This window comes from Onychostoma macrolepis, chromosome 12 (assembly GCF_012432095.1).
Source record: "Onychostoma macrolepis isolate SWU-2019 chromosome 12, ASM1243209v1, whole genome shotgun sequence".
NCBI classification, from domain to species: Eukaryota; Metazoa; Chordata; class Actinopteri; order Cypriniformes; family Cyprinidae; genus Onychostoma; species Onychostoma macrolepis.
This window is the reverse complement of record NC_081166.1, coordinates 4791634-4809756: the sequence shown is the minus strand read 5'-3', so window position 1 is coordinate 4809756 and position 18123 is coordinate 4791634. Positions and strand designations below refer to the sequence as shown.

Here is an 18123-nt window from a genome sequence, read left to right as displayed (position 1 = left end):
CTCTGGCCGGCAGGAATTGTAGGTGGAGGGAAGGGAATGTCCAGCGCTCTCTCCATCCTCAATACTACGACTGAGGTGCCTTTGAGCAAGGTTTTGAGCTGCTCCCCGGCGCCGCAGCATAAATGGCTGCCCACTGCTCCGGGTGTGTGTTCATGGTGTCTGTGTTCACTGCTGTGTGTGTGCACTTAGGATGGGTTAAATGCAGAGCACAAATTTTGAGTATGGGTAACCATACTTGGCCACAAGTCACTGTCACAATGATCAACCCAGAATTAAGTAGATCACCAACATCCCCCTTCCTACATGAGTACAATGAACCGTGCCATCTATTGGCGGGAATGGGATCTTCAAAATGGTGAGCATTTACTGTGTCCTGGTTTTGTCTGTTTGACATGGGAAAATGTTCTAGTACGTAAGCATGGTAAGTACTATTTATATGTAAATTGTTATACAGAAATAATAAACATTTAACCTGATCACCAGTCTCGCTTTACTTCTTATAGTTAGTGTTTTTTTATTTAACACATTTGTCATCCTATATAAAAGGCCAAAAAAAATTATATTTATGGCCTTTCATACAGGATGACAAATGTGTCAAAAAAAACAACTAATAATATTTACTATACATAATAATAATACTAACAATACTAATAATGATACTACTACTACTACTAATAATAATAATTGTGGAGCATGCGCCAACAAATATGTTTGTATATTAGAGAATAATGTCATATTAATTCACTTTTGTCGTTGGGATCACTTCCCAACTTTTTAGCAGCTCACTTTTTTTCTGAGAATATTTAATGATGTAAAGCCTTTTCGAACAATACACCAGGCTGATCCCAACTGCCTCAATCGGCCGAGGCAAAGCTATCTCCACAAAAAAGGCGGGACAGCTGTAATCCACGTTCCCTCGTGAGCGTCTGAGCCCGTCTCTAATTGACATCTCAACACCTCAGAAGACTGAGTCTCTCTTTCATGTGTCAGACTGCGTCTCCTTTTCTGAAACTAATCCTGTTACGCCCCTTATCCACGGACTCAACATTATTTACCCAGCCTTTAAACACGTCCCATTCACACTCACACATGCTTAATAAACTTACAGTCTGTGTGCATGCAGAGGATTGACACATTTGAACTATGAAGAGCATCTCACTTTTCCAGGCACTAAAACAAATATTGCCATGACTTATTAAAGGTGACGTGTAATTTTCTACTCAGTATTACAAATTAACATGCATTATTAGTTCTGTCATTCTATCAGGTTATGCTAGTGGTACAGATATTACGCACTTTTTTAAACTCATAAACAAAATGCATCTTGTATAAAATGAGAAGAGAGAAACTTTGTTGAAAAACGTGACTTATGTTTGCCACTTTAAAAATAGACTGCCATGTTGCTATGTACCGTATGTACTTTAACTCGTCAAAATATGTTGTGCAATTTCAACTACAACAACATTTTTTTCAGCATGATTTTTTAAGTCAGTTTAAATGATTTGCAGAACCAAGTTGATTATACTTAAAAATTCTAATTCAGCAACTGAATTAAATCTCTCAAATTGAAATGGGTGGAATTTATTGACAATGTGTATGTTATGAGTATAAATAAATAAATAAAGGTAAAAAATAAAATAAAAAAATGATAAAGGAAAAATCTATAAAAAATACATATGGATGAAAATAAATAATACAAATAAAATAAAAATAAATGAAAAACAAAATTTCAAAAAGTGTAAAAACTAGTGAAATTTATTTGCTTTTTATCCAAAAAGGGATTACATGCCGAGATACTAGAAATGTTCTTTTTATTATTATAAAGTGCAAAATACATACATACCCACCCCATATTAGGTAGTTTTCTTTAGGAAATAAACTAAGAGTAGGCTATTTCAACTTTGCATCTGTGTAACAAATAAAGTCCTGCTCATGTAAATAAGCATTTTCTGGAGACTCGGCACTATTTAAAACAACATCCCACTACTCGATGTCCAGCATTCCCCTGTGGATTGCATCAGATGCCCTCTCAACAGTTTCAGTATTCAATGTGTTCCTCACATCACTCTCAGACTGTGTATAAACAACAACAACGCATATAAATGCACTTACACCAAGGCTTTCCACGTTCACATAATACGAGAAAATGACCTTGATTGATGTTTCACTTCAACCTAGACCAGAATAAATAGAATTATTTAAATTAACCGAGATCTGAACGTCTCTTTCATTTAAAATCACACAGGCACAGTGTCTCTCCATCCCATCAGATCATTTCTACAGCCAACTTGGCATCCTTCCAACTGGTGCTGATGTCATCACAGCAGCTGACCAATCAGGAAACACCTTGTGTGATTCATCATTCTGCTATTTCATTCTTTCTTTCTACTGTCTCATTATTTCAGCTTACTGACATCATGTGTCTTTTGGTTCCCCTCATCTATCCATATTTGTTGCTATGAGGTTGCTAGGCAGATGCTGGGTTATTACTGAGTTCTACTAGGTGGTTGCTTGCATGCTGATTTATTTATTTTTTATTCTACCAGATGAAAATCATAAGTCTGATCGCTTAGAAAACTAACATCAGACCTTTCCTGCACGATATGAGGCATCTTTCTCACCGGTAACACAAACAGTGCTTGCCTCAGCAAGAATCTCTAATGATGGGCTGGCTTTGTTGTTATGGTTGGGTGGTCTGTCTCGTCCATAAAGGACAATTTTGGACTTGTGTCAGCAAACATGCACACACACTCACAAGCCGTATTCACCTTGGTATGCCCTGCCACCCTGCTCGCTAAACGTGATTATGCGATTAACATCCCCAGGTGGCCCTGCAATACAATAAATAATCCAAAAATCAATACATCTGCAACACACAACGATGAAACAGGCCTCTAATCACATACAGACCTTCTGCATTCACAACTCACCAGATAATTCACCAGTAACATTTATTCAATAGCTGTACAATGAGGTAATAGAATGGGATAAGATTAGGGACAGACAAGTGGACAAATGTTTATAGGGGTGAGAAGTACTACCAAAATATTACATCATGGTATGAGTAATTATATAATCTCGTAATAATGGGCAAATGCAATTAAAAAAAAAGATACAATTGTATATTACAGTACTGCTATTTATTATATAAAAATTACTACTAACAATATAAATAGCAATATGTAATATAAAAGTGTAAAAAAATAAAATAAAATAAATAAATAAATAAATAAATAAATATAAATTTAAATTATAAATAAATTATATATATAAAATACACACTGAACAAAATTATAAACGCAACACTTTTGTGTTTTTTCATGAGCTAAACTCAAAGATCTAAGACTTTTTCTATGTACACAAAAATCTCTTAAATATTGTTCACAAATCTGTCTACATCTGTGTTAGTGAGCACTTCTCCTTTGCTGAGATAATCCATCCACCTCACAGGTGTGGCATATCAAGATGCTGATTAGACAGCATGATTATTGCACAGGTGTGCCTTAGGCTCGCCACAATAAAAGGCCACTCTAAAATGTGCAGTTTTACTGTATTGGGGGGTCCGAAAACCAGTCAGTATCTGGTGTGACCACCATTTGCCTCACGCAGTGCAACACATCTCCTTCGCATAGAGTTGATCAGGTTGTTGATTATGGCCTGTGGAATGTTGGTCCACTCCTCTTCAATGGCTGTGCGAAGTTGCTGGATATTGGCAGGAACTGGAACACGCTGTCGTATACGCCGATCCAGAGCATCCCAAACATGCTCAATGGGTGATATGTCCGGTGAGTATGCTGGCCATGCAAGAACTGGGATGTTTTCAGCTATACACGCTGTCTGCCATCTGCCCTGGACAGTGAAAACTGGGATTCATCTGTGAAGAGAACACCTCTCCAAAGTGCCAGACGCCATTGAATGTGAGCATTTGCCCACTCAAGTTGGTTACGACGACGAACTGCAGTCAGGTTGAGACCCGATGAGGACGACGAGCATGCAGATGAGCTTCCCTGAGACGGTTTCTGACAGTTTGTGCAGAAATTCTTTGGTTATTCAAACCGATTGTTGCAGCAGCTGTCCGGGTGGCTGGTCTCAGACGATCTTGGAGGTGAAGATGCTGGATGTGGAAGTCCTGGGCTGGTGTGGTTACACATGGTCTGCGGTTGTGAGGCCAGTTGGATGTACTGCCAAATTCTCTGAAACACCTTTGGAGATGGCTTATGGTAGAGAAATGAACATTCAATTCACAGGCAACAGCTCTGGTGGACATTCCTACAGTCAGCAGGCCAATTGCACGCTCCCTCAAAACTTGCGACATCTGTGGCATTGTGCTGTGTGATAAAACTGCACATTTTAGAGTGGCCTTTTTTTGTGGCCAGCTTAAGGCACACCTGTGCAATAATCATGCTGTCTAATCAGCATCTTGATATGCTACACCTGTGAGGTGGATGGAGTATCTTGGCAAAGGAGAAGTGCTCACTAACACAGATTTAGACAGATTTGTGAACAATATTTGAGAGAAATAGGCCTTTTGTGTAAATAGAAAAAGCGAAAAGTCCTACACGACGGTAATAGTTTGATTAAGGTGTTTACATGTCTGTACTGCACCTCGATAATGCGACTAAAATAGGAATACTCACGTCTTAATTTGATTTGTGTTTACTTCGATTATGACTTTAGCCGGATTAAGGTCATCAAAAATCTCTGTTTACATGGTAGACTCTTAATCAGAGTATTGTCTTAATCATATTAAAATCAGAATATTGATGTCCATGTAAATCTAGTGATTGACACCCTTCACAAGGAGGGTGTATGTATGTATGTATGTATGTATGTATGTATATATATATATATATATATATATATATATATATACACACACACACACACACACACACACACACACACATATATAGACATATACATCTACACACATATACATCCAGTGGTGTGAAAACGTGTTGGCCCCCTTCCTGATTTTTTTAATTTTTTGCATGTTTGTCACACTTTAATGTTTCAGATCAAAAAAATTTAAATATTAATCAAAGATAACACAAGTAAACACAACATGCCGTTTTTAAATGAAGTTTTTATTATGAAGGAAAACCCACATGACCCTGTGTGAAAAAGTGCTTGCCCCCTCCTATTAAATCATGAAAGAACTGTGATTAACCACATTATTTTAGAAAGTCGAGTTAAATTTCACTAGCCAAACCCAGGCCTAATTACTGCCAGACCTGTTGAACCAAGAAATCACTTAAATAGAACCTGTCTGACAAAGTAAAGCATGTTTAAAGAGCAACACATCATTCCGCGACCTTAAGAAATTCATAAACAGATGAGAAACAAAAGAGTTTACATGTATCAGTCTGGAAAAGGTTATAAAGCCATTTCTAAGGCTTTGGGACTCCAGCAAACCATGGTCAGAGCCATTATCCACAAATGGAGAAAACTTGGAACAGTGGTGAACCTTCCCAGGAGTGGCCGGCCTACCAAAATTACTCCAAGAGCACAAAGATGACTCATCCAGGAGGTCATAAAAGAACTCAGAACAACATCTAAAAGAACTGCTGTCCTCACTTACCTCAATTAAGGTCAGTGTTCATGATTCAACAATAAGAAAGAGGCAAAAACCGCATCCATGGGAGAGTTCCAAGGCAAAAGCCATTGCTGACCAAAAAGAACACAAAGGCTCGTCTCACATTTGCCAAAAAATATCTTGATTATCCCCAAGACTTTTGGGCAAATATTCTGTGGACTGATGCGACAAAAGTTGAACTTTTTGGAAGGTGTCTGGCGTAAAACCAACACAGCATTTCATAAAAAGAACATCATACCAACAGTCAAACATGGTGGTGGTAGTGTGATGCTCTGAGGCTGCTTCGCAGCTTCAGAACCTGAATGACTTGCCATAATTGATGGAACCATGAATTCTGCACTCTATCAGAAAATCCTGAAGGAGAATGTCCGGCCATCTGTTCGTGACCTCAAGCTCAAGCGCACTTGGGTTACGCAGCAGGGCAATGATTCCAAACACAGCAGCAAGTCCACCTCTGAATGTCTCAAGAAAAACAAAATGAAGGTTTTGGAGTGGCCAAATCAAAGTCTGGACTTAAATCCAATTGAAATGCTGTGGCATGACCTTAAACATTCCATTCATGCTCGAAAACCCTCCAATGTGGCTGAATTAAAACAATTCTGCAAAGAAGAGTGGGCCACAATTCCTCCACAGTGCTGTAACAGACTCATTGCCAGTTATCGCAAACACTTGATTGCAGTTGTTGCTGCAAAGGGTGGCACAACCAGTTATTAGGTTTAGGGGGCAAGCCCTTTTTCACAAAGGGCCATGTGGGTTTGGATTTTGTTTTCCCTTCATAATAATAAAAAAAAAATCATTTAAAAACTGCATGTTGTGTTTACTTGTGTTATCTTTGATTAATATTTAAATTTGTTTGATGATCTGAAACATGAAAGTGTGACAAACATGCAAAAAAAAAAAAAACACTTTCACATACATACATACATACAATATTTTTTTAAATACAATTTTATATTACATATTGCTATAAATATATAGATATAGATATTAGGGGTACTTTCAAAACCAATTTCAACATATTCAAGATATTTTAGAAGCATTTAAAGAAAGTTTTTGTCATTAATTTTAATTTTTACACCATACATATAACTATATTGCCAAAAGAATTTGCTTACCCATCCAAATAATTGAATCCAGGTGTTCCAATCACTTCCATGGCCACAGGTGTATAAAATGAATACCTAGGCATGCAGACTGCTTCTACAAACATTTGTGAAAGAATGGGCCGCTCTCAGGAGCTCAGTGAATTCCAGCATGGTACTGTGATAGGATGCCACCTGTGCAACAAGTCCAGTCGTGAAATTTCCTCGCTACTAAATATTCCACAGTCAACTGTCAGTGATATTATAACAAAGTGGAAGCGATTGGGAATGACAGCAACTCAGCCACGAAGTGGAAGGCCACGTAAAATGACAGCGTGGGGTCAGCGGATGCTGAGGCGCATAGTGCGCAGAGGTCGCCAACTTTCTGCAGAGTCAATTGCTAGAGACCTCCAAAGTTCATGTGGCCTTCAGATTAGCTCAAGAACAGTGCATAGAGAGCTTCATGGAATGGGTTTCCATGGCCGAGCAGCTGCATCCAAGCCATACATCACCAAGTGCAATGCAAAGAGTTGGATGCAGTGATGTAAAGCACGCCACCACTGGACTCTAGAGCAGTGGAGACGCGTTCTCTGGAGTGACGAACCACGCTTCTCCATCTGGCAATCTGATGGACGAGTCTGGGTTTGGCGGTTGCCAGGAGAATGGTACTTGTCTGACTGCATTGTGCCAACTGTGAAGTTTGGTGGAGGGGGGGATTATGGTGTGGGGTTGTTTTTCAGGTGCTGGGCTTGGCCCCTTAGTTCCAGTGAAAGGAACTCTGAATGCTTCAGCATACCAAGAGATTTTGGGCAATTCCATGCTCCCAACTTTGTGGGAACAGTTTGGGGATGGCCCCTTCCTGTTCCAACATGACTGCGCACCAGTGCACAAAGCAAGGTCCTGACCTCAACCCGAAAGAACACCTTTGGGATGAATTAGAGCGAAGACCGTGAGCCAGGCCTTCTCGTCCAACATCAGGTCTGACCTCACAAATGCGCTTCTGGAAGAATGGTAAAAAATTCCCATAAACACACTCCTAAACCTTGTGGAAAGCCTTCCCAGAAGAGTTGAAGCTGTTATAGCTGCAAAGGGTGGGCCGACGTCATATTAAACCCTATGGATTAAGAATGGGATGTCACTTAAGTTCATAAGCGTCTAAAGGCAGATGAACAAATACTTTTGGCAATATAGTGTATATTGGTTCAAAATATTAGTTATCGGTCCACTTGATTAGTAATAATCGATATCGGCAGTGGCCCTGAAAAACACATTTTGGTTGACCCCTAATATACAGGTGCATCTCAATAAATTAGAATGTTGTGGAAAAGTTCATTTATTTCAGTAATTCAACTCAAATTGTATAACTCACGTATTAAATAAATTCATTGCACACAGACTAAAGTAGTTTAAGTCTTTGGTTCTTTTAATTGTGATGATTTTGGCTCACATTTAACAAAAACCCACCAATTCATTATCTCAACCAATAAAAACATTTTTAGTGAATTGTTGGCCTGGAAAGTATGTTCATTTACTGTATATGTACTCAATACTTGGTAGGGGCTCCTTTTGCTTTAATTACTGCCTCAATTTGGTGTGGCATGGAGGTGATCAGTTTGTGGCACTGCTGAGGTGGTATGGAAGCCCAGGTGTCTTTGACAGTGGCCTTCAGCTCATCTGCATTTTTTTTTCTCTTGTGTCTCATTTTCCTCTTGACAATACCCCATAGATTCTCTATGGGGTTCAGGTCTGGTGAGTTTGCTGGCCAGTCAAGCACACCAACACCATGGTCATTTAACCAACTTTTGGTGCTTTTGGCAGTGTGGGCAGGTGCCAAATCCTGCTGGAAAATGAAATCAGCATCTTTAAAAAGCTGGTCAGCAGAAGGAAGCATGAAGTGCTCCAAAATTTCTTGGTAAACGGGTGCAGTGACTTTGGTTTTCAAAAAACACAATGGACCAACACCAGCAGATGACATTGCACCCCAAATCATCACAGACTGTGGAAACTTAACACTGGACTTCAAGCAACTTGGGCTATGAGCTTCTCCACCCTTCCTCCAGATTCTAGGACCTTGGTTTCCAAATGAAATACAAAACTTGCTCTCATCTGAAAAGAGGACTTTGGACCACTGGGCAACAGTCCGGTTCTTCTTCTTCTTAGCCCAGGTAAGACGCCTCTGACATTGTCTGTGGTTCAGGAGTGGCTTAACAAGAGGAATACGACAACTGTAGCCAAATTCCTTGACACGCCTGTGTGTGGTGGCTCTTGATGCCTTGACCCCAGCCTCAGTCCATTCCTTGTGAAGTTCACCCAAATTCTTGAATCGATTTTGCTTGACAATCCTCATAAGGCTGCGGTTCTCTCGGTTGGTTGTGCATCTTTTCTTCCACACTTTTCCTTCCACTCAACTTTCTGTTAACATGCTTGGATACAGCACTCTGTGAACAGCCAGCTTCTTTGGCAATGAATGTTTGTGGCTTACCCTCCTTGTGAAGGGTGTCAATGATTGTCTTCTGGACAACTGTCAGATCAGCAGTCTTCCCCATGATTGTGTAGCCTAGTGAACCAAACTGAGAGACCATTTTGAAGGCTCAGGAAACCTTTGCAGGTGTTTTGAGTTGATTAGCTGATTGGCATGTCACCATATTCTAATTTGTTGAGAGAGTGAATTGGTGGGTTTTTGTTTAATGTGAGCCAAAATCATCACAATTAAAAGAACCAAAGACTTAAACTACTTCAGTCTGTGTGCATTGAATTTATTTAATACACGAGTTTCACAATTTGAGTTGAATTACTGAAATAAATTAACTTTTCCATGACATTCTACTTTATTGAGATGCACCTGTATATATCAATTAAATAAAAGAAAAAATTTTTGGCACAATTTTGTCCAATTGAATTGAACTGAATTGAATAATTTTCTATTTTCTTGAATGGTACTTGGTTTTATTAAAAATTATTATTCATAACAAAAGATGTACAAAAAAGCATTACTCAATGTTTTGTTGCTCTGTCATGTAAAAATGTAAACCTATAAATATATCTACCATATACACAGCACCTAAATATCCATACTTCTCAGAAAATAGTGAAACATCCAGCATCTTCTCCATCACTTGGGTCATCTCTACTACACATATCATCCAGAGTCCTGACTCAACCCTGTTTTCCACAATATTTCTCAAATTTAGTAAGTCCTGAAGCGATATAGAGTAGATTGCTCAGCCACACGAGAGCAATCGATACCAGCGGCCACTGACTGCAGAGATATTTTCATACTCCAGGAAAAAACAGATGGCAAAAAGCCCAGAACAAGAGAGGCTCTGAAGGGAAGAAAGCAGCTTCACTTTAAAGTGTAGTACACAAGGACACACACTGCCATTTTGAGATACGCACACATACTGCTAAATATAAAATGTGAACCAACTGATATAAAACCTTGAAGCTTTAATGGGGGATTTGGAAGGAAAATCTTTACTTTAAGCCCCGCCTTGAAAACATTACTTGCCAATGCTACCTTAGCAACTGTTGCCACCCTTCATATCAGGCAAGTTTTACACTGTCTAAAACATGTCTATGCACTGTAAATCTTGTTTTCAGATCATCTTGAATGGATTTTGACAGAAATTATCCAAAGATACAGTACTGGAGCATTTGTACCCAGACAATGTACCCAGAGAGAATACAAGCAACATTTATTCCGCTTGTTTAAACCTTTAACTAAATCTTTTAAAAATAATACACAGTGCATGGCAGGGAATTATACTCAGTTTCAACATCAGTAAAAACACCCACATTTGCTCCAAGGTAAATAATGGTTTCCTTGATACTGATTTGCAGTGTCTGCTGTTTTTAAACCACTTTACTGCATAATTGATTTATTTAAAGAAAATATGTAGATAAAATGTGTCATAATTCATTCCAGCTCACACAAGAATAATATCCAAACACTTTATAAACACTTCTGACTGAAAATCAAGCATTGCTTTAAACTCTGTAGTTGAGGTGGTTTATAAAGCTTGTCTAAATAAGAAAAAAAAGTCAAAGTGGGTGGAGCTTAACAAGCAATGGGCAGGGCTTCAATCAACTGATTTGAATGGAATTTGTACAGCAAGTTGAATTCTTACAGAAGTGTGTTGTAATCATTATGTGCATTTTTGTAAATAAATAAAATAAATGCAAATTAATCATTCCTTTCATCAAATTATATGACTGACCAAAGGAATGATTCCAGTTTCCTGTTTCCATCATGGCAACAGCCATGTGGTTTTCCCATGTAAACCGTGTGAAGCTCTGCCAGTTAACAAAAGATTTTCATTCAGCACATTAATTGCACAGACAGTCCCTGTGGAGAAACCTGGGGCAAGGGTTCTGTTCAACCTGAACAGCTTTAATTATCAGCTGCCACCCAAGTAAATATACATAAGGGTATGTATTTAGAGCGATTGAGTCATTTACTGACAGATGAACTGATTGATTAATAGTGCATGTGCTAAAGCGTATTACGCACCAGTCTGCGGATCTCTCTTTCACACTCTCTCTTGATGCGGTTGATTTCCTCCTGGTGGAGATGGTAGACGCTGCGGATCTCGGCGGCTTTGTTCTTGTCGGCTTGAACAGCCATGCTTAACGCCTCCTCCATCTGCCTCTTCACCACCTTCAGCTCGGAGATCTCCTGCTGCAGTCGCATGCGCTCCCCTTCGAAAGTCCTCCGGCACTCCTCTCGCGCCTCCGCCATCAGTGCAGACTTCACCTGTGGCGGCAGAGATAACACATGAGAACTATATTCAATATCGCTATGTTTTTCCAATATTAACATAGTTCAATTCAAAACAGTCAATATGTTTTTCCAATATAACTCAGTTATCAATTCTTTAATATTTGGTTTACTGATAAAGGACCCATTTGGTAAGTTTCTAAAGAACAGTGCACAACAACTACACTGACATGGAAAGTTACTCATTTAATTAATTGTTTTGGACAATTATTCAGTTGTAATAGCAACCATTTCAATTAAAAATGATAACTAAACAAATTCGGCAAAAGAAAATGAAAATAAATGTGATTACAAAATAATTCTGAATAAATGTAATAGTAGTAATTATTATTATTACAAAAATATACAAAGATGTCATCTAAAAATCCAGCCACATAACATAACATAATATACTACAATTACTAGTATTTCCATCATAGTATATTATTATTAATAATATCACTATTTATTATTATTATTATTAAAATAAACAGATGCCCTCTTAAAATTCAGCAACATAACACATACTAACAATAATGTTAATAATGAAAATATATTTCAAAAAGACATCTGTAAAAACACGGAATGGGTAATTCTATAATCACAGCATAATGGACAAATGTAATATTAAAAAAGTATTTACTGATGTTATAAAAATATACAGATGACATCTTAAAGTCATAACACATAATAACAATGAACAATTTATTTTTATTTATTACTAATTATTATTATTAATTATAAAGTATAATCATTTATCATATAATAACTAGAATCAATATTATATTAATAATGTATGCTTTTATTTTTGTATTAATTATTTTATTTTTCCAGAATTATGTTTTTATTTTTGTAGTATTGTGGTCATTTAGTATTAATGGAACACTGCAGCCATTTGAGGAACTGTAAATAAATGATAACCTCCGTACATATAAAATGGACTACTTCATTTTATTTCCATGCCAATGGTACCTTATCGGTGGATCCATCTCTGAGGGCACTGACGAGGGCCTGGAGCCTCTGGATCTCTCCGTCTTTGATCTTAATGACCCGCACCAGTTCGGACTCGTGCTGACGTAGGAGTGTTTCCCGAACGCTGTGGAGCTCCCGAAGTTTCTCCTCGTGTAGTTTGGCTTTTAACTCGGTCACCACCACCGTGGACTTGTGCTGCTCGTGACGGACCTCCTGAGACTTCTCCCTTTCCAGCTTACTGACCTGAGGAAACAGATGTAAACTTTACTAAAATAGATGGGACTTTAAACACTGAAATCACACAATGCATTTAATTGACAATAAATTGTATGGTGCTATCTCAAGCTATATATTTACATATATATTTTTGTAAAGTTTTATATGTAGTATTCTAAATAAACAACGGAATATAAATACTTGAAAACAATTAATTAAATGTGGTATAATGTATAATGAACATTTGAGTCATTGTTTATACAACGCAACGTTGCACCACAGCTGTGGGCAATGTTCCATAATTCAGTGCAGTGCAGAATACATTGAGTGCGTCCTAAAAATAGGAGAGTTATTGTGTCAGGGCATGACCCTACACAAGGGGATCACATCAGGACACGTCCTCTCGGTTCTGACACAATCTGACACATGCTGCCACAGGCAAGCAATAAACTACGCTAGTAACAGAACAAAGACATGCCATCTTAAAATTCAGACACAAAACAAGGACAACACTGGAGGAAACAATATTTCAATAATACAATAATACCCCATTTTAGGCCCTGCACTCATAAAACAGATATAGAAAAGAATGTATTAGTTTACTAAAGGCAATGAGAAACTCAATGATGAAACTGAACCTACATCCCCGACTTGAGCTCAATCTGCAAAACAGATCTGACAGATCTTTTTTTTAAAGAGTAACTGATTCTCAAAGGCAAAAATTATGCAGTTAACTACATATTTCCAGTAGAAAGAGCATTAGAGGACGTACCGCAGTTTGATAATAACTGCGCTATGCAGGGCTCGACAGTGCGAGCTTTTCAAAATGTGTGTGATATGTAAAATGTATTTACGAGCATGTGTGCGAATAAAAAAACCAAATAAATATGAGCAATTATGGCATTTATGCCAATTATGAGAACTGTAATAGTGCATATTCTGCAAAGCATTGACATTTCAAAACAAATCCATGATGCAAGTTTTTTTGTTTTTTTTCCCCCTGGTTATTATTAGTATTTTGAAACAGTATTGTGACATGTAATACTGTATCTGGCATTCAATTCAAAGTAAACTCTTTTTGCTTTTGTTTGGGCTGCCCCATCAAAGAAAAGAGAGACTATAAGAACATTATTTAACATAGAATTAAATATAACTGTTATATTTTACTAGTATCGCAATAATCAGTAATCAACTAGCTTATTAGTACTGTCGTGTTCTAATAAATTAAATATTTTTTTCTTGAAAATGTTTCCTTGTAACCCTTTATTAAAAATAATAAACACATTATCCCCCTTATTTTTCAACGCGGAAGCAAGCTGTTTTCTGTGAATGTGCGAGTATGTGTCAAGCCTTGCTATGACTTTATTTTGCCCATTTTATTGTTCTCCAAGACAAGAACTGTAAATCTGAGCACGTTGACTTTTCCTCCACAAGCCACATGATTTTAGGTATATCTGTAGTACAAGCTGTGGAGAAGAATATTTATGTTGAATACTTTCCTAACCCAATAAGCAACAATGCTTGCCTTAGCAAACGCCACTAAATAAAACTAGGTTGGAGTCTGAAGGAATGTCTTTAATGTTGAGAGCAGGGTAAAAGTCTCTACTCTGCTGCCTTTTATAAATCTATCTTTTATAAATCTATCTATGCTCACTGGCAGCCAGATGGAGGCAGTAACCCTGAGGTGTAATTTTATGGCTGACACCACACCACCCTGGACCAGAACTGGGTCAGACGGTCACTGGACACACTTTCGCTTGTTTTCAAAGGATTAAAACAGCAAAGAGAAGTAATTTTGGGCCTACAGGGAGTATGCATTTTAATGCAGAGTAAGAGAGCATGTGGAGACGAGGTTTGAGTCCAGTGAGAGTCAGCAGTGCTGGAGGCTGCGAGATCCCATTAGCCTCTGGTGAAGAACCAGCCAGCCGTGACCTTAAATTAATGTTCAGGGTTCAGTATCAGTTCAGAGCGCTATTGACAGTATTTGAGGCATAATTTCGATAACGACAGAAAATAATTTAGACTCATTTTCAAAATGACTTACAAAGTGTGTATTCAAAAATTTGAATTCATTTTTATGGTAAGAACTTATTAACACCATAACAATAAAAAGTACCTTTTTACTTTTATTTATTTATTTATTTAACATTTCATATAATTTTATTTTATTTCATGAGTAAAGCAAAGGTTGTAACACAAATTTTCAATAATATGTTTAAAATATTGATTAAAATCAATGCATTTCTTGTTATCCTAATAACCTAATGGTAGAACAAATGAGGTACTTTGTTTTAAAATCAAAACTAGTTTTAAACAATAATAACACTAATAAAAGGACAACCATTATTTTCTGACATGTTAGACCTGATGAATGAATAAATGAATGAATGTTTTACAAGCCTCACTTTTCTTTGCACTAAGACAGACAGACAGACAGACACTAGTCAAGCTTCATGTTTCTTCTTTTAAACCTACTGAAATTATTTTCTGTGGTAATCAACATTATACCGCAAATTATGTGAATAGAGAACTATTATTCAGTGCATTACCAAAACTATTTGCACACTAGTATGGTCTCTCTATCACAGCAAGATAAAGAGACAGACAGACAGACAGACAGACCAAAAAACAAACATGGAGGATCCACAAATGGCCGTGAAGTGGAGACAGGGTTGCACTAGGTTGGAAATGGACATGATCTTGACATTTTGCTCTGAGGGAGACTGAGACAGGGGTCAGGAAATAGGACTGAAACTAGAAAAAAAAAAAAAACTTAAGGAAAAAGTGGCCAAAATATGCCATTTTCTCAAAACATGTAATACACTAACACAAAATTCCCTCCTTTGTACATAAAAAAAAAAAAAAAAAAAAAACATTTATAAAGCTACAAAAATTGCGTATGACCAACATATGACCAACCACCAATCAGCACCTATTCAGTAAAAATTTATCCTACACCGTGCACAGTGTGAAGGTTAACCAATCAGAACAGACTTCATTTGCATATCTTCAAAGGTTCAAGAGCAAACACCACCCGTTTAATTCTAATGGTCAGGAAACAGCCATGAACTTTGACTCTGTGACTCATGAACCCTTGAGGAAAAAAAAAAAAAACAAACTATAAACAACTTAACTAATTTGATGATGATGACTGGGTTCAAAAATCTCAGTAAAACAAACAAACAACAACAAAAAAATATATATACACCTTTACATAAGCACAAGTTTATAAATAAGTGATCTTTTTTCACAAAATCTGTAATTTTTGTCACATTTTAGATTAGTTTAGTAAAACACTCACAGATGCAGCAGAAAACATCTAGGTCATATTTGTATTTTTTTCTTATATTTTTTTTATAATTCTAACCTTGAAATCAGGATTAGGCATAAAATAATGTCTTCATAATCATCCATACATGTGAGAATCGGCAGAGAATTGAGCAAATACTTTTAAACAGACTCAGAGGAAGACAGAAATCATGTCTTTGTCTCAGTTTTTCTGCTGATTAAGGAAAAAACAAGACTTCACACCAAGCAACAATGCTACAAAATGCGCATCATATTTTGTGAAAAGTATGTGCTACAGCAAAACCACCATTTTTGGAATCAGCATCCCAAATTTAGCAAGAAACAAGTATTGGATTTCATTCAGGAAATATGGTACATTTCAAGTGGATTTCTCAAGAAAAAAATTTATAGGGTCAAGTAAAGTATATTTCTCACTCATAATAGCAATCCATGCCTCAAAACCCCCACCGAACCTCTCCTTTCTGCTCGACTCCACCAAGCAGTTGTGAGTATTTACAGATGGAGACATGCCGTGTGAGACACCAGCACGATCTCTTCCATCATACATGAAGAGTATTGTTCATTCAGGCCTAACAACAGTAGAGACAGCTCCTATGTCCCCTCTTACTGTCAGTCTAAGGAAGCCCATCACAATAGCTGCATTGATGCATGCTGCTAGCAGCAGTCTGATCTGACACTTCTCACACAGTGCTGTGCTGTGACTGCATTCACCAAGACCAGATCTTCATTTTCATGTGTGTGCATGCTGACGGCCTGAGAACTAGCCTGTACGCTCATGGTTCATCTCTGAATCACATGCCAACTCTAAGAAATCATCTCGTGCTTGACAGTGTTTACATAAGGGCACTTCATTTGAATTGCATCTTACAATAAACACTTTAAAGGGATAAACAGAGTTATTATTGTTGACATTTTCGTTCACTGAAATAAGGCTGAATTGAAATTTAGAATATGAATTAAAAACAATAATTGTATATAAATAATACTAAAACAACAATAGGTAATGAAAAATCTGTCAGTTTTAGTCATTTCAAACTCAAATGACTTTTGAAGATTGGTCCAATTGGTCCTATCCAATAATAATGAATAGTGACTTAAGCTTTAAAGCTTCATAAAAAGACACAAAAGCACCATAAAATTAGTCTAAATGAGCTCTATATTCCAAGTTTTGAAGCTTAGTGTGAAAAAATGTATAATTTAAAGTGTTAGTCACTGAAAATCTTCCCATCTTCAGTCACTGAGTTGAACTTGACAAGTGGATCTATCAGATTCATGAATCAGGTTAACTGATTCACTGAAAAGATCTCACTCAAAATATGATTTGTTCACAAATCACACACCACTCTTGAGTTGAGTCCTCATTCATTTCAATACCATGGGGGAAAAAAGCATGGAAACAGTCTCATTTTGTGTTCTGCGGAAACAAAGTGTTTGTTTGGTCCAACACAAGGGCGAGTAAATAAAGACCGTTTTTATTTATGACTGAACTATCGTTTCTTTACAGTCATAACCGTGTGTCGGTCTCTCCAGGCTCTCTGTTAGTCAAACATGATTCTCAGAGACATCACTCATTCACACACATGCAGGCCAGAATTCAAGATTCGCTTTTGGCTATTTAACAAAAACTAGCCCCTCTCTGAATTTATTTCCCCACAGATCTCCACAAAACAAATCATTAAGAATGAATTTCCTCTCTCTTTTTCCACAATGCCCGAATCGTTCCTGAACATTGCATTTCATATTCCTGCAATCAGAAAAGCAATTTTACAGAAAATAAGGTACAGCAGTGTGTTTGACTTTCAGCACTGGTAGTAATTGGCCTGTTAGAGTGTTTTCCTAGTTCTGCTGTACAAGGGTCAGAATATTAAAATAAAACTCCCCCACAGCTGAAGGATGTGCACAGGGAGAAAATGCATTATTCCAGATCATTTACACATTTGTTTTTAAATCAAAGATCGTACTGCATCAGCAAGGAGAATCAGATAAAAGTCCTGAACATAACCAAGGACAACAGCAGGATCTCTGTATGTGCACAGAACACACACACACACACACACACACACAGACAGACCACTGTGAGATAATTTAACCTCATTATTCTATCCGCTATACATTGTCTGATAGCACTTATTAAAATCAGTCCGACATTTTCTTAATGGTAGCATTAATATAACTGTGGCCGACATTATGAT

The 18123-nt window shown here is 37.3% G+C and overlaps 1 protein-coding gene across 1 annotated transcript in view; it reads right to left on the bottom strand.

The window, feature by feature from the left end:
* The window catches only part of jakmip3 (Janus kinase and microtubule interacting protein 3), a 50670-nt gene that overhangs the window by 23412 nt on the left and 9135 nt on the right, over positions 1-18123 (bottom strand). The window contains exons 5-6 of the mRNA XM_058793931.1: positions 12407-12649; positions 11189-11431 (exon numbers count right to left, since the gene is read on the bottom strand). Of these exons, the coding sequence (XP_058649914.1) occupies positions 11189-11431; positions 12407-12649 (486 nt within the window). The remainder of the gene's footprint in view (positions 1-11188; positions 11432-12406; positions 12650-18123) is intronic.